The sequence below is a fragment of the Nomascus leucogenys genome, chromosome 8 (assembly GCF_006542625.1).
Source record: "Nomascus leucogenys isolate Asia chromosome 8, Asia_NLE_v1, whole genome shotgun sequence".
In the NCBI taxonomy this organism is placed as follows: Eukaryota; Metazoa; Chordata; class Mammalia; order Primates; family Hylobatidae; genus Nomascus; species Nomascus leucogenys.
The window spans coordinates 80,502,964-80,528,295 of NC_044388.1; the positions used below are offsets into that span (position 1 = coordinate 80,502,964).

The 25,332-nt window shown below is 56.4% G+C and overlaps 1 protein-coding gene across 9 annotated transcripts in view; it reads left to right on the top strand.

The window, feature by feature from the left end:
* The first annotated feature begins 2,302 nt into the window (after positions 1-2,302).
* The window catches only part of CNTFR (ciliary neurotrophic factor receptor), a 38,179-nt gene continuing 15,149 nt past the window's right edge, over positions 2,303-25,332 (top strand). Inside the window, exons 1-3 of one of the 9 annotated variants that reach the window (XM_030817553.1) lie at positions 2,303-2,378; positions 11,447-11,557; positions 23,559-23,643. In XM_030817553.1, the coding sequence (XP_030673413.1) occupies positions 23,559-23,643 (85 nt within the window). In that variant the 5' untranslated portion in view covers positions 2,303-2,378; positions 11,447-11,557. Of the gene's footprint in view, positions 2,379-2,494; positions 2,549-2,880; positions 3,070-11,446; positions 11,558-14,353; positions 14,645-15,178; positions 15,565-23,558; positions 23,644-25,332 lie in introns of those variants that run through there. The other 8 variants (XM_004088794.2, XM_003263393.3, XM_030817555.1 and 5 more) reach the window with 8 other exon arrangements.

The following is a 25,332-nucleotide window of genomic DNA, read 5'->3' on the forward strand; positions in this document are numbered from 1 at the left end:
AGACATGTCAGTAAGAATAAGGAAGGGTCTTTGCTTGCCCAACGGCTTGGAATGGCACAATTGATCCCTTGGTGTGTGTGGGGGGCCCAAGTTTAGGTCACCTGCCAGGGTGGAGGGTGGTGTCAGAAATCCTGGCCGTAGAGCCCCTTTCATGGTAGAGAACTCCAGGAACTGAAAGTCAACGAGGAACTTCCCCTAATTTCCCCAGGCCCAAATGTGAGATCCCCATCACGTGCGGGGCACAAGGGATCTGGCCTGGGGGTGTTACTTCCAGCCACTCCATCATGGGCAAGGTAGATGGTGAAGATTGGGAAGGCAGTGAATTCTTGGAGATGGAGTTGGGGAGAGGATGTCAGTGAAGTGGGGTTGGCTTAAGGATAAGTGACATGACATAGAAGGAGGCTGGCGCAGAGCTGGGGAGGCCGGGAATAGGGGCGCTTAATAAAGCTGGAGGGGAGGCAGGGCCACATCCTGCAGGGCTTTGAAGCCCCACCTAAGAAACTCAACTTTGCCCCCAAGGCGGTAGGGAGGGCTCAGCACTGAGGCTTACAAGCTCAAAGGCTACTGTGTAGGTACGGCATCAGAGGCGGCAGGAGCACAAACCACTACTAGTTTGTTGACCCAGCTCTGGGGGGAGGAAAATTGGTTGTGAGCCGAGTGGCGGCTGTGTGGAGAGGTGGCAGTACCCCGTGTTCAGTAGGTGGCCGAGGCCTCAGCGCGGAGCAGGAGCAGCAGCCAGAAGGGAACGCACGTCCCGCACCGTCCGCCAGGTGTCGCTTCGGCCCCGGGGAAGCGCTCGAGGCCGCTGGGTCCAGCGTCGGGAGGAGCTGCTGACCGACTGACGCCTGGACAGAGGTCCGACGTGCGCCTCTTCCCTTCCTTTATCCTCTGACATCCACACGTTCACTTCCAGGACCCCGGACTCCCAGTGCGGATCTTGTCCCCGCAGCCGTGGACTGCGGCTCTGCCGACAGCAGCCTCTGCGTCCCCGGGGGCCGAGGGGGACATTCGACCGGGACAGAATTCCCGACTGCTCCCAACCTGGCAGAAAGAGGCTGAGCCAGGGACACCGGAGCATCTGGAGGTCAAGTCCGTTCCCCAAACCACTCGCCGATTTTCACCCCGTCCGCCCCTCCCCCGCCGGATTAGAGCGCCCAGGCCTGTCAGCCCCCTGGGGAGGAGCGGCCCCCGGTGTACCGAACCTTCCCAGGGCCTAGGGCTTCGCCGCAGGGGCAGGGGCAAGTCCTGCTCCCCTCAAGATCCCGTCGCAACGCCCCCTTTCTTCCCCGCGTCCACAGTCTCATCCCTGTCTGCGGCCCGGGAAGCAGGAGGCTGGCGGCCCAGAAAGCCCGGGGAGAGGACACCTTGTGTGGGCGGCTGTGCGCTGGCCCTCAGCAGGGCGCAGCTAGTTTGCTGTGTGTCCTGAAGTCCTAGCTGGCCGTCTCTGAGCTCCAGCCCATGCGACCCCTGCCAGTTGTAGGAAGGGGATTCTGTGGCCACGGAAGTGAAAGTGAAAAGCCCAGTCCGTGGCGGGAAGAAGGATTTTCCTCTGCAGTAGGAGTCCCTGAGGCATTTGTTGGGAAAGGGCCCGGGCGCTCTAGGCAGCCTACTGAGGAAGGATGTGAGGAAACAGCGAGACATTTCCCTCCCTTCTCCTCGCCCTCAGCCCTAGAGCAGCTCCCCGGAGGGGCAGGGCCCAGGATTATGGGTCAAGGGTCAGGTGAAAAATCCAAGGGGTGGAGACGGGGGTGGCCTTCTCGGTCTCCGCCTCTGCCATTGCCACTCCATTGCACTTTCACGTGGCCTCAGAAGTTGGTCAGGTTGTCTAACCTTACTCTCCTATGTTGCAGCCAGACCGGAGGCCCAGGGGCGAGTTCAGTGAACACCCCGGCCCCTCAGAGGCCCAGGCTGCGAAGGCAGTGAGCCTCCTATCAAGGGGTGCGCCTGTGCCCGGCATTGAGGGTGCACCCTCCCTACCCCTTCATTCCAGTGGAGGCTTCTCCCCCGGCTATGTGTCTTCGGGGCGCGAGGAACATGCGAGTAGTGGTGTTGGTGTCATCGGAGACACGGGAGGCATGGGCCTGGGCTCCTGGCCGGGTCCATCCGCGGTGAAGGAAGCCCCTTTCCCCCGCGCAAGGGGGTGACCGGGAAGGGAGTCGTTGCGGGGGGCAGCAGTAATAGGGGAGAGGCGGAGCCGGCTGGCTTCTTCTGCCCAAAGTGGGGGTTGGGGGTTCTGGCTCGCGTTCCTCTCACGGCGACGCCGGAGGGAGGACCCCGAGAGTTGGCCCGGGGTGTGCCAGGGAGTCGGTGCGAGGCCGTTAGGGCCTGAATGTGCGGGAGTGTGCGCAGGAGAGACCTGGCCAAGGCCGAGAGGGAGAGTGAGTGCGAAGGAGCGATCCCGGGGGTGGGTGCGCGCCCAGCCGCCCTAGGGGAGCGGGCGGAGTGGGTGTGTGTGTGTGTGTGCGCGCGCGCGTTTGCGAGACCCGCGGCCGGGGCTGCGCGTGAAGCACGGGGACCACAGCCGTCTGGAGGGCGCGCCCGAGAAAGGGTGAACGCGAGGGGGCCACGCGTGCCAGTGCGGACGAGTGTGCCAGCGGGGGGGCAGAGAGCGTGCCAGTGCTGAGCGAGTGGGAGTGGGGGCTCACAGGCCCGCGCAGGACGAGCGGGCCGCGTGTGCCAGGAGCGAGAGCGTGCCAAGGCGGGGGCGCGCGGGGCCCGTGGCGGGGAGGGGTCGTGGCGCGCGGCCGCGGAGACGCGGGGAGACAAGGCAAGAGGGGGAGGGGAGCGAGGGCGCGCGCGGCCGAGCGGGCGCCCGCGGTCACATGGGCGAGGGAAGGAGGGAGGGAGCGCGCGAGGGAGGGAGGAGGATGGGGGGGTTAAAGCCGCCGAGCGCCGAGGAGCCGGTGCAGAGCGGGCGGCGGCGGCAGCGGAGGCGGCGGCTCCAGCCGGCGCGGCGCGAGGCTCGGCGGTGGGATCCGGCGGGCGGTGCTAGCTCCGCGCTCCCTGCCTCGCTCGCTGCCGGGGGCGGTCGGAAGGCGCGGCGCGAAGTCCGGGTGGCCCGAGGGCGCGGTGAGTACCCTGCGGCGGAGTGCGCGCGGCCGGACCCTCAGAGCCCGGGCTGACCAACAGACCGGCGGCCCTCGTGCGCGCGGGAAGAGTGAGGGGACACCCCTGGACCCACGGACGGGGGCGACAGGAAAGTTCACGAGAAACTTTGCCTGCAAACTCGGGGGCGGGGGCGCTGGAGAAGCGGCCCCCCACGTCCGGGCGCTCCGGGGGGTTGGGCGTGGTGGTGGTGGTGGGGCCGACTGTCGACTAGAGGGAGGTAGCTCCGGCGGTTTGTCTTAGTGTCCCTGTTCTCCCCACCCCTCAGCTGCACGCTTGGGGTCTGGAAAAATTCCTGGGTTTGGGGGGTTCGTAGTGGCCTCTGCGCGCCCAAAGGTGGCTTCTTTCTCGGGCAGAAATCTGGACTTCAAAGCGCCCGGGGATGCGAACCGACGGTTGCGCGTCTGCCAGTGCATGTGTCCGTGCGAATCCGCGCGCGCGCGCGCGCGCGTGTGTGTGCATATGTGTGTGTGTGTGTCGGTCGGCGTCCCCATGGTTTTCTCTTGAGTCCGCCTGGATGTATCTCCATGTAGTGGGTCTCCTCCAGTGTCTCTCTTTGTAAGTCTTCCTGGCTTGTGTGAGTCTGCCTATGGTGTATCCCCAAGTGTCTGTGAGTCTGCTCGTGTGTGTCTCCTCCAGTGCTGCTCAGTGTGAGCCAGTCTGGGTGTCCCTGTGTTGCTCCGAGTAGTGTATCTCCGCGTGTGTGGGGGCTGGGCCGTGGGGAGGTCACCAGACGGACAGCTCTCCCTCTCGGCTCCTCTCCTCTCATCTCCCGAGCCTCTCCTCCAGCGTGAGCTCGCTCGCTCGCTCGCTCCCTTGTCCCCCTCCCCACTCCAGTAGCTTCAGGCGGGCAGGACTATTTCACGCCTTGTTGAAAATTCAGGATTTTCTTTCTCTTTCCGTCTAGTCTCTCTTTTTGAGAAGCGTCTGTGTGTGTCTGTGTGCCTGGTAGCTTGTCTGCAACATTGGGTGTGTGTCTGCATGCCGCTGTAGGAGTGTGTCTCTAACACTAGTTGTTCTGCCTGTAATACTTGGTGAATTTGTGTCTGTGTCACTGGGGGTGTTTGTGTGGCTGTGATCACTGAGGTGGTGAGAGTCTGAAATGCTGGGTGTGTCTGTGCCTCTGTAATTGCTGTGTGTCCGAGGGGCCTGAAACACCAGGTGTATTTTTGTGTATCTAACTCTGGGTGTGATGGTGTGCCATTACACGTGTGGGAATGGGGCTTGAACCATTGCAGATTCCCAGGGATGTAGGGCTAGCAATGACTTGGGGGCTAGAAGGGCCTAGGTGTCTCAAACTATGCCCCCCTATCTCCACTGTCACAACCCACACAAATCCTCTCAGCTGGTGCCAGGGGCTCCTGGTCAGCATTGGTGAGACGGAGCTAAGGTTCACACTGTCAGGGCTGATACTCCAACTGAGACCCTGAGCCTACACAAAGACTAAGAGTTTAAAGTTCATGCACAGGACTTTTGGGGGCTCTGGAATCCATACTCAGATGCACACTGGGACACTTCAACTCCTTCTAGGGTCTAGGGCTTACATTCATATGGACTCACACTTACGTTGTGGGGCTCATATCCAGGGATACACTTCAGTCCTGGAGTTTCCACATAGACTCACATTGGAACTCTGTTCACACTGGGACCCACACTGGGACTGTAGGCTCATGCTTAGATTCACGGTCTTATTCTTTAGCTTAGATCTACATTGAGACCTAGAGCTCACACCCAGAATCTCACTGGGGTCCTAGGGCTCACACTGGGGCTCACACAAAGACCCTCGTGCTCACTCCAATTCACACTTATATTCTGGGACTCCGAGTTAGTGAGACTCCCATGGGGATCATGGGACTCACATTTGAACTCCAGGACTCGCTGAGGACACTGGGGTTCATAGTCAGATTCACACTTCCAAGCTGGGGATCATATTGACTCACATGGGGACCCTGGAGCTCACTCAGATTCACACTAGGACCTTTGGGTTCACACTTAGATTCATATGGAGACTTTGGGGGTCAGACCTCCATGGGTAACCTAGGGCTCACACATAGACTCATACCAGGATCTTGGTAGGACTCACTTGAAGTCCTGTGACTCACTCAGATTCATATTGGGATCTCAGAGCTCACACTCAGATTCACAGCAGGATTCTGATGTTCACACTTAGACTTTCAAGGGCACTTTGGGACTCACACTCAGACTTAAAAAGGGATACCAGTGCTCACACTTGGACTCCATATGAGTCACCTTAGCTCATACTCAGAAGCCCTTATGACCAGGGTCTCACACTCAGACTTACACTAGAACTCTAATGCTTATGCTGACTTATACAGGAATCCTGGGACTCACAGGCTCTCTCACTTCAGTCCTGGAGCTTACATTCAGACCCACTGGGGTTTACAGTCAGATGCATGCTGAGACCTGGGCTCATACTCAAACCCATACTTGCATCTTGGAGTTCACACTTAGATGGACATTAGACTGTGACACTTAGATTAAACTCACACTTTCATCCTGGGCTCACATTCAGATCCACACTAAGATTGTGGCATTCACAATCCCAGTGGAACTTAGGACTCATGGTCAGATATGCCCATGCTTTCCTTTGGTTTGTGGTGAGTATTGGGGCACTTGAAGTGAGGAACAGAGACTGCTACAGGACCTGTCCCCTCCAAAGGTGAGGAAGAGAGAGGATACACATTTGGTCAAATCCCTCACAATGGGCTGTGGGCTAATGGAGGGGAGTGGTGGTAAAGGCTAACCCAGTCAGATTTCCCTGCTGTCCTTGCATAAGGAGACTAGGCTCTTGGCAGGAAGATCTGAGTGGATTGTTGGTACAGGAGTGATGTGAACCTTTAGATTCCTCCGTGTGCCATGTCAATGCACACCCATCCCCCTTGAATAGTTTTGGACATCCCTTCTGTGGTAGAGAAGGCCAGGTGGGGGAAATAAGACTCCTGTCCTCCCCAGACATCTCCCCCGCCCCATACACAAACACATCTCAATCATTCTTAGGATGGGAGGGGTGTGCAGATTGGAGGGAGCAGACCTTGGCTCCTGCGACTGCTCCAGGGTGTTGAATCTGTGATTGTAGGAGAGATAACAGCCTCAGATCTGTGGGGAGAAGTTAGCTGGAGGAGGAGATGGGATCCCACCCTCTCTTCTCTTCTCTGCCCTGGCTGGGGAGGGGGAGGAACCATGTTTTGTTGTGCGTGTCTCACAGTGTCTCTGGCATTGCCTGTTGAGCCCTTATCCTGGCTCCAGGGCATGCCTAGGCTTCCCCATTGTGTTCCCCAAAAGAGCAGTAGCCCTGGGGTACCTAGGTTGCAGCCAGCCCTGGTATTCTAACTCCCATGGAGACCCTGCCCTGGACTTTGCGTGCTCTGCTGCTATGAACATCAGTGGGTGGGGCTGCCTGAGATATGCTGTCTTCCCCCATGGGAACCCACACAGTAGGGACATGGCCCTGCGGTCCCTCCCAATGCTGAGATGGCTGGGCTGTAACTGCTTCCCGTCCTGAAGGGGACACACGCTTTACAGCCCCCCTATGGGGGTGGGAGGCTTGGAGGCAAGGCACCCGTGCTCTCTGCCCCCCCATGGCGAGTTGAAGTGTAAATGAATCGGAAACATATGGAGTGGATTTTCTTTGAAATGCAGATGGGTTTGGGGGGGACCATGTGTGCTTGGTTTGGGGGGTCCTGGAGAGCAAGGAGCCTGAGAAGTGAGAACTGACCCCTCCTTCAGACCCACCATTGGGTGGGGGTAGTGGTGGAGACCTCAGCTTTGTAAACTCCTGTGGCCCTGGGTGACCAAACCCACAAGGGCTCTCGGCTTCCTGTGGGGAGGGGCTGGGAAGGCAAGTGGTCCCTGGGGATGGAGAGCACTGAGGTCATCAGTCCCTTTTACCTCTGCAGAGGGCAAAGAGAGTCCCAAAGCACAGAGCTGTGCCCAGTTGGGGGTCACCAGAGCTCGGCGCTCTGGGGCCAAGGGGTGGAAGGAGGAGCTGGAGCAGATGTTGAGGAAGAGTTAGACTCTGCTGCTGTGGGCAGCCAGCTCCCAAAAGCTAAGACTAGAGCTGCAGTAGCAGGAACTGAAATTAAACTATGGTAGTGACTTGTGTTCAGCTTGAGGGCCCGTCTTGGGTTTAGGAGCAAACTAAAGAGTCCTTAGACTGTAGGAGGACAGGTTTCTCCAGACCCCAGGGCAGTCAGTGTGCCCCACCATATATCCTACCTGTACTTTCCCCACGTGACACTCAGCAAGGTTGCAGAGTAGTTGCCTATGAGCTCTGTGTGACTCAAGGACTGGGTCTACCTTGCTCACCCGGTACCTGCCTGCCCTTGGCACAGACCTCATATACCAAGGAAGGCATTCCTGTGTGAACAGTAATACATCTTTTTCTCTCTCATTAGACCGAATGCTCCCTGTGGGCACGACCATGTGCCTGGCTCCCTGTACAGTGCCTGGCAGGGAAGAGGTGCTCAATAAACATTGAGGCATGAATCACTGAGTGGGACAGATCATGGGGAGAGGGAAGCTCCTGGGATTTGTGGTTTGAGACCCAGCATCCCCTGTCCTACACCCCTGTTTGGCTCAAAGGAAGACTGGTTTGCAGGCTAGACTAGAGGAAGGGCTTTCCTTCACTCAGGGAAGGAGTGCAGATGATAGGCTCCTTCCTTGGAAAGGTCTGGACCAGAGGAGGCTGGGGCAGGGCAATCACCCTGATTCTGTGGCAGAGGTCAGAGGTCATCCTGCCCTTTCCCGGCCTCAGGATTTTGCAGAAGGTAAGGTCCTTTTTTCCTATGTGGCGGTGAACACGTTCCTTACCCTCTAGGTGTGAGTTTCTTGGACAAGAAGAAATTCCCTCAGGGGAATGGACCCCATCTCTGACCCTCTAGCTGAAGGAATGGACCCCATCTCTGACCTTCCAAGGCTGGGCTCTGAGGCTGTGTAGCTGTTGTGGGCACCACAGACTGTCTGTATTGCTTATTAATGCCTGTCTGAGAACACGGGGTTTGGATCCTAAAAATACTCTGTCCAGCCAGAGCCCAGGAGTTGCTGGCGTGGGCCAGTGTGTCAGTGGCTGCATCTTGGTCAGATAGAGACAGAGAGGAAGAAACACACATCCAACGCCAGGAAAGACTGGGAGACAGTGTGAATGTGGGGAAACTGAGGCAGCATAGGTGAGAGATGCACAAGAAACAGAGCCTTTGTTTTATGTGGAGCAAAGATTTATAAAATTACTGGTGCCAGTTAGTCAAATTATGGCAACATTTAGGATAATCTGTTATCCTACACTCCAGAGAATTTCCTTCTAAGAGAGTCTGGAGATACATCTGATGTCAGACATAAAAACCAAGTAGTCAGTAGGATCCATTTCAAGACCAGCTTCAGGATGTTCCAAAATTTAAGAGTGTGGCAAAAAACACAAAGTATTCCCAACTACCCTTTTCCGAGCCACTGCCCTCCTCCTTACCTCTTCAGAGCCCCTCCTTGCAGCCAGAGTCCCAATGAGGGTCTTAAGACTCCCTTTTATAGCCTCCCCCAACTTCTAAATCCCAGGGCTTTGCGTAGCCCCTCTCTCCAGAAGGGAGCTGCACAGTGGTTCCAAAAAGGCAGAGGAGCCCAGAGTCAGAGGGAAGATGCCATGTGACCTTGGCCCATGAGCTGACCCTTCCGGGCCCCTCCGTGAAATTGCGGGATGGGGGGCTGGGCCCTGGCCCAGGCCTGGAGAGAAGGCGGTTTTGGCACCCATCCAGGCCCCTGACGTCAATGACTTTCCAAATAATGGAATCAATATTGGGGGGTGGGGGCAAGTGTGAACCAGGCCCCAGCGATTAGAAACAGATCAGCACAACCCAGCAGCTGATTCTGATAGAGATGCCTTGGAGAGCTTGGGTGGGAGGCCTGGAAGGAGGTGGACTTGTGGGGGTGGGGTTGGGGGTGCTCAGGAATGGGCAGGCAGAGCCATCTAGTGTCCAGAGCTTGAGGGTATACGAGTGGGCAGAGATTCGGGCTGTCTGGGATTGGAATGATGGGGTGAGGGCCCCTGTCCTGGTCCCTTCCTTTTCGAGAGCCTACAGGGTTCTGAGGCTAGGTAAAGGTTGTGGATGGAGACTTAGCCAGCTAGTGATAAAGAGTGGGCAAGGGGATTTCATCTCTCTGCATCCCAGATGTGGGCCCCTAGGCCATATTAGGGGTCACAGGTTATACCCATGCAGTGGAAGAGTTCTGAGTGAGACCTAAGTAAGATGACTTTTTGCTTGGAAGCAAAGGGCATTAATCCAAGATAGGGAGATGGGTATCCCTCCTCAAACTGGGAATATGGCCTCCTCCACCAGCTCACATTCTCTCAGCCTCCTAGAGGACAGCAGGTGAGGATGGAGGGGACCATAGGGTTTATGGGGGGCTGGCCTGGCAGCAGCTGACAAAAAACAGGAAGAAGGGCTGGGGGAGCGGCTGTAATTATGGGGCATTTATTATTAATCAGATGAAATTGCTGGAAGCAGCTGGTGTAATGTGCGTAGCTATACAGACTCTGCATGCTCCCCCCACAATACGCACACACACATACGCACGCCACACACAGCCTGAGCCTTGCTTGCTTTCACAGTCTGTTTCTTGTGAAGGTCAGATGGGTCTATATGTGTCTGTCTGCATGCTGGAGTATATCTGTCTGTGTTTTTTCATGTCAGCCTGTACCCTCCCCTACTCCTATTGTCTCCTTTTCCAGCTATCTCTCTCATTCTTTGGCCTAATGTGTCCCTCTCTGTCTCTGGCTTCCCCTCAGTCTCCCTCCCTTTGAACCCGTCTTGGTGTGGCTGTATCTGTCACTATCAACCACCCTGTCTCTAACACCTTATTTTAGTTTCTGGCTATCTCTCCCTGGGTGGTGATGTCTCTGCATCTCTGGGCAGGATTGGAAGACATGGAATCCCATTCTCATGGTATGTGTTTAGGCTCCTAATCATACCTTTGGCAGATATATCTGGGACCTGTTTTCAGGGGAGCAGTTGGACCCTGAGGATCTCCTGGGGTCTTATAGAAGGTGAGGGGTCTTTTGAATGGCTAGAGTCCATAGAAGCAACAGTGGTTTCAAGATATCCCTGAGTTCAAGGCCAGCTCCTTTACCAACTACCAGTTGTATGACTTTGGCCAAGCTGCTTCTGCTCTCTGAGCCTCAGTTTCAGGATCTGTAAAATAGAAACAGGATTACCTCCAAAGCTTGTTTTTTATTTTATTTTATTTTATTTATTTTATTTTTTTTGAGATATGGTTTCACTTGGTCACCCAGGCTGGAGAGTGCAGTAGCTCAATCTTGGCTCAATGCAACCTTCGCCTCCCAGGCTCAAGTGACCCTCCCACCTCAGCCTCAGGAGTAGCTGGAACCACAGGCACGTGCCACCACGCCTGGCTAATTTTTTGTATTTTTGGTAGAGATGGGGTTTCACTATGTGGCTCAGGCTAGTCTCGAACTCCTAAGCTCAGGTGATCCACCTGCTCCAGCCTCCCAAAGTGCTGGGATTACAGGTGTGAGCCACCATGCCTGGCCTTGAAGCTTGTTTTGATGATTCAGTACCAAAATGTAAATTAAGTACTTGTCACAGTGTCTGGGTAACCAAGGACCCTGAACAAGTGATACCTGCTGTTATTATTATTGGGAAAGGCATTGTGCAGGTGGGCGAGAGATCTGCACAGGCAAATTGGTATAGCAGCAAGGTTTTGGAACTAGATACGGACTCAAATCTAGACTCTGGAACTGATCAGCTCTGTGGTATTGGGCAAGACCTCCTTGAAGCTCAATCTCCTTGGTTATCAAATGCGAAGAACAATAAAACCTACCTCATGGAGAAATCATGAAGATTAAGTAAGAAAATGCATATAAAGTGCCAAACACAGTTCCTGGCCTATAATAGATGCTCAATAAATCATAGTGGTGATAAGGAAGGGGGTGTTATGATGGTGATTATTTACACCATGCCTATGACCCTGTGACTCTAGGATTGTGCATGTGAGGATGCATGTGATATGGAGGTGCCTGTGTGTCTGCGAACTGATTGTATAGGAATTGTGGATTGTCTGTGGGTGTGTATCTGTGTGTTGTATCAGGCCACTGCTTTCTGGCAACCTTTGTCCCTGTGGTTCAGAACCTGAAGTCAACAAGGGGTGCTGGGAGGGGTCTGTATTACTCTCAACTTTTCTTCTTCCAGACGTTTAGCTGCTGCCTGCCTCAGTCTCCTCTTCACACAGTGGGGCTGTGAGTATGGAATGGCCTCTGAGTTGGACTAAGGTCTGTGGCTCCTCTGTGACCTCTGACTTGTGCCCTTTGCCCTTCTAGACTCTAGCCTTGTCACCTCATCTTGCCCCCTTGGTTTTGGAAGTCCTGAAGAGTTGGTCTGGAGGAGGAGGAGGACATTGATGTGCTTGGTGTGTGGCCAGTGGTGAAGAGGTAGGTGCTGGGGCGCAGGTGGGGCAGATCAATCTCAAGGACTCAGGCAGGTGTAGTGGGGCTGTATGTCTAGGGGACATGAGTGGAGGAGGACCTGAGATTCCTTCCTCTCTTCACCTGTCCTTTCTTTTTCCAGAGGTTTTGGGCTCAGCCTGGCCGAGGCTTTTCATGCTCTCATAATAGGCCTAGAAAGGGAAGAGACTTATCTGTGGTCACACAGGCAAGGGCAACACCAGGTTAGGAGACTGGGTTCTATACTAAGGGGGGGCTGAATCCCAGATATGGGAATATATTTCTGTTTCAGTATCCTCAGGTTTCCTCTCTGCCCCCCAGACATCTCTCTTACTTGATTGGAGGAGCAGCTAGGCTTTAAAAAGATGAGATAGGAGGTCAGAAAGTCCAGAATCTTCTGAGGCCAGCTGTGGGGCCAAGCCTGACTCTCCCTGTCTCTCATTCAGGCCAGGCAAGGCCCCTGGATTGGCAGCTTGGGGGTGGGGGCATCCAAGGAATTGAGGCACTGGAGCGGAACGGAAGGGCCTATTGTCCAAAACCCGCCAGAGGCCCACAAAGGCCGGCCGGGCTTTTCATCTCAGCTCCCAAACAGACTGGCCATTTTCCCGGCTGGGGGCTGAGGGGGGAATAACCCTTCACAACTAGGACCAGGGCGTTGTTGAGGGTGGAGTGGGGTACCCCAGGCTGACACATAAAAGGGGCTTAAGATGGAGCTGGGGCCCAGGAGAGGAGGAAGGGAGGCCTGAGAAGGCTGTAGAGAGTTAAGCTTTTCACCCCACTGTTCCCAGAGGACCCAAGGACATGGGGTGTGTATCTGATAGAAGTTCAGACTAGGATGGGGCTAGGAGATGGATTTACAGAATAAAAGATAATATTTATGGGGGGTACCTTGGGAGGAGTCTGATGGCTTATTTGGAAAGTGTGCTACTGGGCTGCGAGGGCACATAATCATCCGCAAACTGGGAACACCTTAGGGAGCCGGGACAGGAGCTGGAGAAGAGAAGGATAGTGGTCGGGGAAAGAATGGGCTCCCTGCAGCAAGAAGAACGGAGGCCAGACAGCGGGAAGGACTTCCTGCCAGTGAACAGTAGCTCAGATGCCCTGACCCTCTTCCTGGGGATCTCAGAGGATTGCCTCAGCAAGCAGGGGAGCTGGAGAACACCCCAGGGGCTCAGGCTGAGGCAGCTTCTGTGGGGGCCAAGGAGGAGGAGGAGGAGGCCAGAGAGGGAGGACTTGGCAGTTCTGTTCACCCTCCCCCAGCAGCACCTCCAGCACCACTTTAAAAACAGCTTTTTAATTTAACAAAGTGGATGAAAAACCGTTTTTGGAAATAAAGAATATCTGCTGTCTCCCAGGCTAGCACTCAGCCCTTGCAGAGAGCCTCTCTCTGGGCTTCTCCCTGCTGCCCGTGGTTCCTTTCCTCCCTGTCTCTTTTTGTTTGCTTGTTTCTGCTCCTCAGCCCCCCAGCTTCCTTTGGCCTCCCATCACCCTCTCTGTCTCCATCACCCTCTTTCTGTCCATCTCAGCCTCCATGGGAGCCTCGCCCTCAGTGTCTTATCTCGATGGTATCTCTGCATTTCCTTCTGTCTCTCCTCTCCCAGTCTCTCTCTTCTAGGGCCCATCTCTCTTTCCTGATTTGTCTCTGTCTCCCAGCCTGTCTCAATCTCTGTCTCTCCACCCCCCTCCTTCTCCCCCAACCCCAGCTCTAAATGGGTCTATTTAAAACGCCCGACGCTGCCAAGTCAGAAAAGCGTCTCCTGATAAAGCGCATTAGGCGGAGGGAGGGAGGAGGGGGAGGAGGGAGCGGCGGGCGGACGGATTGATCCAAGCCCGTAACCCCATTAATCAGGCAGCGTGGATCCCCCTCCCTCCCCCGTTCCAGCCCCTTTTGAGCTAAAAGCCCCTTAAATATTTATCACCCCTCCCCCACGGGGGCAAAGGGAGGAGGGTATGGCCCTTGGTGTGAGCATCCCCAGCTGTCTGGTGCCCCCGACCCCATGTGGATGTGCATGTGCACGTGTGTGTGTGCGTGTGCTCATGTGTACGTGTACGGGTGTGCACACCTGACAAGCCCAGGGTCCAGTGACCAACCTGCCCCTCACCCTCTGGGCAGCCTGGTCCCTCCCTGGAGACCCTAGGAGTCTGGCCCTGCTCCTGTCCTTCCTAAAGGGGGACCTGGGGTCCTCATCCCAAATGCAGAAAATAACTGGAGGACGGGTGGCACTGCACTATCATTCCCAGAGGGCAGGATGGTGAGCCTGGGGTTCAGTTTCTAGATTCCCCCAAATTCCCAGCACTGGAAGTAACTTGGGGAATAGAGTTGGGGCCCCATGTTCCTAAAGTAAGGCAACTTGGAAGGCTGGCTGAAGTTCCTGCTTTATCCTCACAGAGCAGGAATAGGACCTGGAATAGGACTTGGGGGTAGGCTGGGAGCCTCCCGTGCCCTAAAAAAATGTGGGAAAGTGAGCTGGGCCTTGAGGGGGGCGGTCACCCCGGGAGGAGGAAGGTAGCCCGCAGCTGGGGACGGGTCCCACATCTCTCACCACTTGCTGATAGCCCCAGGCAGCAGAGGTCAGCCCTGAGACCAGCAGTGGTCTGCCCGAGTTGGCCTGCGGCAGCTTCTCCTTGGGAGGGGAAAGGAGGCCCCGGCCACCCCTGGGTGTGGAGAGGGGCCGGGACCGGAGCGGGGAGGGTCCCTTCTGCCTCCCCTCCCCCAGCATCAAGTGCCACATCTCCTCCTGACTCAGACAATTAGATTCAAAGGATGACCTCACTGCATGCCGTCCCTCACTCTCCCTCCGCTAGCTCGCTTGCTCGTTCGCTTGCAGCGCGCTCCTTCCTCCCCTCCTCCCGGCCCGCTTGCCCGGTCGCTCACTTGGGGCTCGGCCCTCGTCGCTCACCGCGCGGCCCGGCCCCTCGCCCACCCGCCCGCCGGGACCGCTGTGGGGGCTGCTCCTGCCTCCCGGGTCGTTCCGGCTGCCCGGGCCCCAGCCCCGCAGACCCGATGCCCGCAGGCAGGCAGGCGGACCCACGGAGCGCCGGAGGCACCGACGGGGCGCCTGCGTGGGGACCCAGGTCAGTGGCCACAGGGCCGGAGGACTTGTCACCCCCGCCACCGCGACGCCCCCGCCCCGCGCCCGCCCGCCAGCCCGCCCAGCCCGCCTCGGCGCTTCCCGCTCCTTTCTCGGCCCCCGCCCCCCGCGGCTGCTCGGCGCGCTCCCCCTGCCAAGCTGTCTCTCTTCTCTTCTCTTTCTCTCCCCCCAGCCCCCCTGCCTCTGCAGCCGGTGGGAGGGACTGGGACTTCCTGAGGTCCCAGGGATGGGGCCGGGGCCCATTGGCTGCAATCGGACCAGGCCTCTGAGAGGGGAGGGGGCTCTGGCTGTGTCCATTGGCCTGGGGGAGGGGACCACCGCCTGAGTGGAAGGGGGGCTACAGAGAGAGAGGCCCAGGGTGTGGGGGTGACATCTAGACAGAGGGGATGAGCTCCTGATATCTTTCTTTTCTCACATCCTGTGGGCCTCTTGCCTGGTTTCATTTGATCCCCAAAGCCTGGCTTCATTTGTCCACACCTCCTAGCTAACTTTAGTCCCCACTGCCTGGTTTCATTTGGCTCCCACCACCTACCTTCTTTGGGGCCCTGTCACTTGGTTTCCTTACACCCTGCTGCCTGGTTTCTTTTGTCCCCACTGCCCCCTTCCCGGAAGTCCCTATCACCTGGCTTTATGGCATCACCCCTGCCTGGTTTCCTTAGGTCCTGCCTGGCTTCCGTGGAGTCACGTCAGGCTCCTTTTAGGATGGAGGCATCAGGGCCCCAGCTACACCTGGAGTGGCAAGTGGCAAGGATGTCTGCAGCATTGCCGATCTTTCCTGGGCTGGGGCCTGGCCAGCACAGCCTGGATTCCATTCTGCCTGGACAGCGACTCCGCGTCTACTCCTCCAGTGATGGGGGCGGGGCTGCAGGGTCCAAGGACACCTTAGGACTCTCCTCCTCAGTGGTTAGTTAGAGGAGCACCCGCTGGCTCTGCCTGCTCCCCGCCTGCTGCTGGGCATCTGCCCTACCTCTCTGTGGGCTGACAGTGATGCCAGGGCTTTGGTGGGGGCTGGGGGGCTGGAGTGGAGGTCCCATCTCCTTCCCCTCTCCTGCCCTTTCTGCAGCCAGGCCAGACATCTGGGTGCCCGCTAGACAGTTGTGGGCACATAGAGGTTTTGAAGAGGCCTTGGGATCACACAGCAGATAGCTAGGCTGAGAGCTGCTGCCGATCCTCATCGTGGGGAAGAGAGGGTGATGAGGGAAGGCAGCAAGGGCCTGGGGAGTCGGCTGATTTCTGGGCCTTTCTGGCTCTTGCTGATGCCAGTGCCACCATCTGTCTCCCCCAGGTACTTCCTTCACCTCTCCTGTCTGGAATGGATCTCCCTTCATTCCCTAATGCTGTTGAAAGCAGGGTTTGGGGAAGAAGGAGCTGCCTGGGGAATAATAATCCATTTTCTCACTTTTTAGGGACCAACAATGTATTTCCTTTCCTTTTCTTTCCTGCCCTAGGCCACCCTAGGCTTTTTGTCCCTCCCCTCAGGCACGGCTAGGCAACCTGAGGTCCTGGCACAGTGTGGCTGTTCAGGGTGTGTATGTGGGTGTTTCCCATTGCCGGTGTCGGGGCGTGAGAGGCCGAGGGCGACTGGGGGCCCTGAGCTTCTGGAGGTGTACAGTGATGTCTGTGTGGAAGGTTGACTGTTTGGAGTGTGTGATGGTATCCATATGTGAGACCATGGCTGTGTGAGGGAGTCTGTGTGTGTGAGTGTGACTGTAATGTGTGCACACACACCAGCGTGTACGGGGCTGTGGCAGTGGGTGTCCATGTGGGAGGCCCTGATGTGTGGCCACGATGGTAGGCTCTGAATGCCAGTGTCTGCGAGAGGCTGCCTGGGTGTGTCTGTGAAGCTCTGGCCCTGTGTGTCTGAGGAGGCGGGGGCTTTGAGAGCTCCGCTGGGTGTAGTGAGAGCCCAAGTGTGTGCTCTGTCGGGGTGAAGTGAGCACTGGGTGCTGTGCGGCCTGAGTGGCTGGTGTGTGTGTGAGCATGTGTGTGCGCGTACTTACGCCTGTGTTTACCCATCAGGAACAGATTGCTCTGGCTTCCCCACTGTGAGGAGGGGAGGAAAGGGAAGGAAGGATGGCTCAGTCTTGCCCAGCAGACCAGGAGACTCCTCAGAAGTAGCGTGCATGGTGCATATGCACGTTAGGGGGCAGAGAGAACAGAACACAGAAGACATTCGAAGCTTCTTTTCCCCCCACCCAACTCTGGCTCTGTCAGAACGACCATCTTCAGGTTTTTTTTGTTATAAGCGAATGCATCACATGCACTGCTGCCCCCAACCCCCCGGTGTGTGTGTGTGTGTGTGTGGGTGTGTGTGTGTGTGTGTGTGTGTGTGTGTGTGTGTGAGCTTGCATGCATGGGCCTCTGGGTATGGATTCAAGGGTGTGTCTGCACCATAGCAGTGATGGGGCCAGGGGTGGGTGTGGTAGGAGATGCTGAGGCAAATAGGTCTTTGTCCTAATCTCCAACTCTGGAAAGCCATTCTATCCATCCTTGTCTCCACGGAGGGCCCTGCCTTGCAGCCTCCTTCCTGTCCCCGGTGTCCGCTTCAGGCCTTTCCTTACCCCATCCCCCCTGCTAAGGGAAGTCTCAGTCAACCCTATTGCTCTGCCCATCCCCTGCCTTTCACTGAGTTCTTCCAACTGTCTAACGTGCTGCAGCATTCTGTCCCTACAAGAGGAGCAGCACCCCGCTCCCCACAGACTTAACCTGACTGCTGTGTGTGCCTTTCCTGGGTGGAGGGGGCTTCCTGATTCTTCTGGAAGTCAGAAGAGACTGGACTGGGGTTAGGGGCTGGGGGATTTGGCACCAGTACCTCAGGTTCTGTGAAGCTCTCCAGAGCCTATGTGTCCAAAGGGAGGTTATGAACTTATCTGCCCGCTCCTCCTCTCCATTCAAGAGGCAGGGGGCTGGACCAGATGACTTTCAAGGGTGAAAGCCCAGGCCTTCTGCATCTAGAGGGCTACTTAAGCACAGGCCTGCATGTATGTGCATATACAAGCCCAATGCCCAGGTCATCAGGCAGCATGCAGGGCCCCAAGTGGACCTCCACATGTGGGCACAGGCTGGTGACAGATTCCCATCTCCCCAGGATGCCTCCCCAGCTGCCCAGCCAGGCCCATCATGGGAGGGCCCCAGGCTCCCCCGACAACACGCCCGCACACATGTGCAGCAGGGCACGCACATGCTGATCTCAGGGTCCCCACGGTGCAAGAGGCTGGGAATGGGGGTTTTGAGCACTCAGAGTCCAGGCCGCTGCCAAAATCCATCGGAATCTTGTCCCCTCCAGGCCCCCATCTCCGGCTGTGGAGGTCACAACAGCAGGTGCGGATACCAACCCCCCCAACTCACTCAGTTGGGCCGCCTCCTTTTCCACAGCCTCAGCCAGCATCGAGAGCTGGGGGACCGCTCCCCCTGCCTCCCTCTTGGCCCCCTCCTACTGGTGCTTGGCTTATCTTGCCCCCTTCTGAGGAGGAGGACAGGGCCTAAGCTTGGGTAGGGTCATTTCTCCTGAGGACTGAGGCTTGCCCCTGGCGTGGGTGGGGACATGGTAGCCCAGGAGGAAGTAAAGCTTGAATCCTGAACCCAGGCACAGTTTGGAGCCCTATGCCACTTGAGGTGGGGTCACTGAGAGAGCTGAGAGGAGAGGCAGGTCTGGATTCAGAGATGAGGGAAAAGAGAAGGGGCTAGAGATCAGAGATTCAGAGACAGGAGGGAGAAACACCATAGGGAATGGGAACCTGCCTGCCCATGGCCAGCCGGCCCCAGCCCACGAGCTGGCCCCTGACCTAGGCCCGCCCCTCCCTGGTGAGGGGCCTGCCGGGCCAGCTGCCAGGGGCCAGGCCTCCCTCCTCGGCCTGGTCCCCCCACCCCCCAAGCCTCTGGACCGCTCAGGCCTCTGCCCCCGCCCCCACCGCCCACGCTGTCCAGGCTGCCTAGGCCTGGTGGGATCTGGGGGCCTCCCAGCCTCAGCCCCTCCTCCCTGTCCTGGAGCTTCCCGCCTGCCCTGACTGTCTCTTCCAGGCTCCCCCTCAGCCAGTACTGTTCCTCCCTGCCCACCATGTCCTTGTCCCTGTCTTTGCCCCCGCTCTGTCTCTCATTTCCTTCTCCATCTCCAAGTCTATATATCTCTCTTTCCTGCTCCAACCTAATTCCTCTGCAGGTCTGAGGCTTCTAGAGTCCCCAGGCGTTTGAATCAGTGAGTCCATGCTGCGTCCTGCATTCTTGCCTCATTCCTGAGATGGGCCCTCTAGGCTGCTGTGGGGAGAGGTGAAGGAGATGAGGCTCCAGGATAAAAGGTGCCTTTTCCCCTCACTGTGGGATTCTGGAGTCTGGGCTATGGGAGTCAGAGTGGGGACTGGAAGCTGTGGGGAGTCCCCTCTGCTCTGTGCTGGGCTGGATGCCCTTCCTCAGATGGATGTTCTGAACCCACCCTGATCCCTGGCAATGGGGGGAGTCCATCCCGGTGACCTTCTTTGGATTTCAATTCCCTGCCTCGGAGTTGGAATAGTAACCTTGCTTTGAGGTCATTTGCTTTGAGGCCCCCCGATCATTCATTGTCCAGGCCAGACTGAGCCTACCTGACCCTCAGCATGCCCACAGCAACCCAAACCCTGAAGTTCACAACACACTATTACAGATCAACACGCACACACAATTATAGCTGAGATGCAGTTTAGTGGTGCTTATTATCCCCCACCCTGACCTGATGGTGGCAGGGCTTCCCCAAGGTTGGCCTTCTACAATCTAAACTGCTGTGATTCTGCAGGGATAAATAGAGGCTTTCCAAAACTCACACCTCCTTCCCCCAGGTTCTGCCCTCAGTTGGGCATGGGGTGAGGGGAGGGGTACAGGGCAACCGGAACATTGCTGGGACTGGCAAGATGGTTCCTGGGTCTTGGGTCCTAAGCCAGATTCTTAAACTGGGTAATAAGGGTTCCTGTCCTGGAGCCTGTCACCGTGTCTGTTTGTTACTGATGGCGGCTGTCAAACTCCAGGGCTGCCAGTATTGCTGTGGACTAGTATCATTTTGTGAGATTGTTACTGAGTCTATCAACATCACTGTGTCACTGTGTTGATGTCACTGTCAGTGTTACTCTATGTGACTGAGTCTCATTGCATCTTTGATTCTGAGGTTACCGTCACTGTGACTGTGTCAGTGTCAACCGGTATCATTGCCCTGTTTGTTGGTGTCAATGTATGTGACTATCACTCACTGCATTATTGTCATCGTGGTGACTGTCAACATCCCTGTGTGTCATTGTCAACGGTACAACTGTGTCATTTTCAATGGGTGTTGTTATCATTGTGTAATGGTGTCTTTGTGCCACAGTGGGGCAACGGCAGTAAGTTGGGGCCCCAGAATTTGACTCTTAATCTGTTAACTGTGTGGGAGTAATGATGACACTGGGGTTCTGTGCTGGGAAAGGTGCAGGGACCCTTGTGCTGACAAGGGACTCAGGGGCTTCTGGGCGCTGGGCTCCTTTCTTGCTTATGGGGTACCCCCTCTGTTCCCTCCTCATTCTGGGGCTGACCTCTTTGAGGGGCTGATAGGAATCCTGGGCTAATTTGCATAGCCCTTATCTGGGGCTCTATGGGATTTATCCTGCAAATCTATCTCAGAGCCATGGGGTGTGGACTTGGAAAATTCCCAGGAAAGATGCTCTTTGCCCTGGGATGGGTGGCCTAGAGTGAGCCAGGGCAGGATGGAGGTGTGTCCTGGATGCCTCTGGCCTCAGCCTCCCGACCTGGGCAGTGGGCCCAGTTGGGAGTCCGAGGAAAGGGGGAAGTGAAACTGGCCTGGGGCTTTCTGGATCTGCAGGGGCAGGGGCAGGGGCAGGGATGGGGTTTTACCCTAGTACCCTAGGGGTTAGGGTCCTAGATCCCCAGCAAGAATCCTTCCAGCCTCCAGGAAGGCCCTGTTCTTGCCTCACATTGCACTGACCACCATCCCATCCTCCTTTGTGCTAGAGGAGCTGGGCAGGCCACAGAGATGCTCTAGGGTGGGCAGACACCCTGCCAGGGGTCTCCTCTCTTCTCTCTGGATCTGCCTCTCCCTCTGCCCTTGAGTCTCTGCCCACCTCCTATGTACCCCATCTTTCCCCCTGCGTCTCTTCTATTTCTTCCGATCTCAGCCTCTCCTTATCCCTCTGGGTCTCCACTCAGAGCTCCTCCTCTCTCCCTGCCTCTTGTTTCCCCTCCCTGAATCTCTCCCTTTTCTGGGTGCCCCCAACCCTGCAGTGTCTGTCTTGGCACCCCACCCCCACTCTGCAGCACTCACTCTCAGCAGCGCCCGTCTCCCGTGGCTGCAGCCCCGTTGGCCCAGGGCCCGGCCCTTACAGTAACTCATCCGGCTGATGGAGGCGACTTTGATGAAGAAGCCACCCCTCCCCCTGTGGGGGCCTGAGTGTGTGAGTGTGTGTGTGTGTGCGTGCGTGTGCACGCATGCACGTGGGAGTGTGTGCTTGTGTGGACCAGGAGGGAGCTGGGAGTAGAGGCCACCCATTCCTCCTCTCCCTGAACACTCCCATCCTTGGATCTAACCTCAGCCGCTCTGCCTGCTCTTCTGCCTGCCCGTGCCCTGGTTCCTGCTCCCATGTGGTGGGCAGTGGGCCTGGCACCGAGGCGAAGGATCTTCCTGGCTGTGAGGAGAAAGACATGGACAGATGGCAGAGGCAGTGGGGGAGGGTCTGAGGGCGACTGGCCAGGGCTGAGGTCGGGGAACCAGGTAGGCCTCTGGCTGCTGGTCTCATTTTCTCTCTCTTACATCAGCTCTGAATTCAGGCAGTCCTGGGTTCATTTCCTGGCTCCACCGCTTGCTGGCTGTGTAACTTTGGCCATTGTCTTAACCTCCTAGGCCTGAGGAGTAGCTGAAGAGTGGTGAGGGGCTGAGGGTCAGAAGGAGCCAGGCCAAGTGGTAGCTAAGGCTCCAGGAGTCACTGATGCACAAAGGGTAGCTGGGGCCACTTAGGACACAGAGAGATTTGCTGTGCCAGGGAGGGGCAGTCAGGGCACCTGTGGCTGTGACAGGGAGGAAAGGAAAAGCAGGCTCAGAGGAGGGGACTTTCCTGGAGAGGGTCAAGGGTAGCAAAAGGCAGGCAGGAGCCCTCTCCCACAGGAAGCCCCAGGAAGTCCATTGCTCTCCAGCCTCTCCGCAGCTGCTTCAGGCTGATACCCACATTTGTCTCTGCTATGCTATGTCTGCACTGTCTGGAGCTGAGTCTCTGGCACTTTCTCGGGGTGTATCTGGCACTGCGTCTCTGTCAGTTTCTCTGGCTGTGTGTCTGGCTGTTTCTCTGGCAGTCTTTCTAACGGTGTCTCTGGCAGTGTGTCTGACTGTGTGTCTGACAGTGTCTCTGGCAGTGTTTGGAGTGGTGTGGATACTTCCTGACTGAGCATCTGGCTGTGGCTCTGGCTCTTTTCTCAAGCTGTTTTTCTGGGTGTACGCCTGTTTGTGTCTATCAGTTTCTCTGGTATTTCTCTGCTTGTATGTCAGACGGTTTCTCTGGCACTGTTTCTGACAGTGTCTTAGCTCTCCGGCTTTGTCGCCGACGGCTTCGCTGCCTGTGCTCCTTGCTCGTCCTTCGGCAGTGTATCTGCCTGGGTCTAGCTGAGTCCTTTACAGTGTTTCTGGTGGGTCCTTTGATTGTGTCGCTGTTCTCTGACCACCTCTCTGGCTGGTTATCTGGTTTCATCTACCTGTCTCTTTGGCTTTGCCTGATGGTCCTTCTAACAGTCTCTGGTGTATCTTCCACTGTGTGTGGAGCTGTTTCTTTGGGGTTCTGTCTGGTGGTTTGGGGCAGTGTCCCTGGCCAGCATCTTTGCTGTGTGACTGGCTGGAATCTCGGAGAGTGGCCCTGGTTGAGTGTCTGGTAGCATCCCTCAGTATTTCTCTGGATCTTTGCTTCTGTGTGGTTGATAGTTCTCTCTCCTCAGACTGAAGGTCAGGGGGTTTGTTACATTTGCAGCCCATTCTGCAGGAAATAATTATTTCCCTGCCATCAAGTGTAGGTGTGTGCTGGGGGAGGGGGAGAGAATAGTTGGACTCATCTCAGGAAGCAGGACACCAGGTTGGGGGGCACTGGATCCATCCTGGCTTCTGGGGCCATGTCCTGAGTGCATCCTGTATACTTGCATGGGTGCATGTGGACACTGATGCACACCTACTGGGCTGGGGTCCCAGGCTCCTAGGGGCACATAGCTGGGGTCAAGGGTGGGCCAGGGTCCCTGACAAGGACTTACATATTAAAATCCTTCATTTTCTCTTGATCATTGGTGTACAATTACGGAAAAGCCACATCTGACCTGGGTCATGTCCCACTGCCCTGACTCGACTGCTCTGAGCTTCTCAGGGCCCAGTGGCAAGGCTCGCCGCAGGGGTGTCGGGGACAGATGACGGATCTGAAGGGCTCCCGAGCATCCAGGTTTCAGGCTCTCTCCCCAGAAGCACAGCAGGGGGCCTTCCATTCAAGGCAATCTGGAGAAGTACAGACCTCCAATTAAGTTAAAACATTATGCTTTCAGTTTATGATGTTTATAGCTAATTAGCTAACCTCACCAGTAAAGTTTTTTTTTTTTAGAAAAATGGCCCTGGCATTACCAATATTCTATAACTCATTTGCGGTTGACAACATTGTGTAGCCAGCAGTCTTATCGAACAGCAAACCACCATAGGTTGCCTTCTACCATCTTAGCAAACCTTTGCCTACAGATGCCAATATTGTTGCTTTCTATTGCCTGAAAGAAGATCTTGAGCCCCATTAAGAAGGGCATTTTGGGGTCAAGATGCTCTGGCCCTAGGGCTGGGATTTCCCAGTCTTGCCTGAGAACAGGAGGGGCTTCCCAGGACAGTCCTGTCTGGGCTGATGCTGTCCCCTCCCCACCCCGGTTTCTCCCAACAGATGGCTGCTCCTGTCCCGTGGGCCTGCTGTGCTGTGCTTGCTGCCGCCGCCGCAGTTGTCTACGCCCAGAGACACAGTCCACAGGGTGAGTGCTCACAGGGGCCGCCTGCTGACCCCCCTGTCAGAGCTGGGCATGAACCCTCACTGGCATAGCTGCATCCTGACACCACCCAAGAGTCACACACTGGCATTGTCACACATGACCACCCAGAGGGACATGGAGTCATGTGACACTGATATGCACAGTCCTCCACACTCACACTTGGGTGGTCGAATGCTGATGGTGTCTCTGGCCTGAGATGATCTGTCTTCTTACTAGGGTGGCATAGGGTACAGGCAGGTGGGATGGGAGTTGACGGGGGAGGCTGGGGCAGGACCTGTATATTGTATCTGGGTGAAAGGGGATCTCTCGGAGATTTGTGGGGGTGCAGTTGGAGGCACTGATTGGAGACAGTGGGCAAGACTGCAGGTCACCTTCTACCCTCAGCTTCATCCCAGAGGGAGGATGGGGACAGAGAAGGTGGACTGAGAATGAGATGAGGGGACAGGCTAACATGCGGGAGAGAGCCAGTACACTAAGGAAGGGACAGGTTAATCAGCTGGAATGGCCACACGGGGGAGGGACAACTCAGGGCTCGGCCATTGGCAGCCTCCCTGCCCTCCCTTTACCTATTTCTCCAGTGAGGGGCAAGGCCTGCCCACAGCCCACAGGACAAGGAGCCGTGTCCCTGCGGGGAGAAACAGAGGCCCTCTTAACTTGACCACCTGCCCCTCTACTGCACTTGAGGTAGCACCTCAAACAGCAACATCAGCCCAAGGTCTGAACTCAAAACTCACCTTGAACGAGGCTCCTTAAGCTCCCAGCCTGCATGATTCCCACCTCCTACTCCGTGTCAGTAGGGTTGGGTGAAAGCAGAGAGGGTGAGGGCCTCTCCAGGGACCAGGCATGGACCAGACCCTGGTGGCTGGGCTCTGCCACCCTCAAGGCTGTGGGTAGTGAGTCGAGGCTTATATGGCCTCTTCTTTATGAGATCAACAGTGAGACCCAGAGAGATCCTGGCCAGCCCCAGGGGCATTGACTGGGCGTCCCTAGGGCCTGCCAGTGGTCTCTACCTTGTGCCCCCATGGTCCTGGACAAAAGGCCACCTCTCTGAGAGTGTGAAACTCTGTTCTTGTGAGGGTGAGAGTGTGTCCCTGTTTGAGTGCATTTCTCCATGTGGCTGTATCCTTGTGGGCTGTTCCTCACATGTGACATTGTCTGTCTATGTCACATTGCCTGTCTGCATCCCCTTTGTGGGGCTGTATCCTTGCGTTTGAGACTGTACCCCACATGTAATTGTATCTCTCTGTTTCTCTCTGTGTGTTTGTATTAAATTGTCTCCCTATGTCTCTGGGCATAACGGCTGTGTCTCCAGGTGATGGTGCCCTTCTTGTACATGTACATGTGATCTCGTATCAGGTGTTACCATCCCTGAAGTGAGACAGTGTCCCTGTGTGACTGAACTTGTGTGTGACTGTGGCCTTGTGGATGACTGTCCTGCATGTCCTTCTTCTTTAGGGGTGACTGCCCTTGTTCCTGTGTGTGTGGCAAAGTGAAGTTGCTTTAGGATGCCCGGGGGGACCGTTTCTGGCATGTGGTCCCCCTGTGAGCCTGTGTGTGCAGGTGTGAGGGAGCCATCAGCTCTGTCCCTCTGTGTTCTCCATGTCCATGACCTCATCCTGTCTCTGTCTCTCATCCTGGCTTCTAACAACCTTTTCACAGCTGATTCCTTTG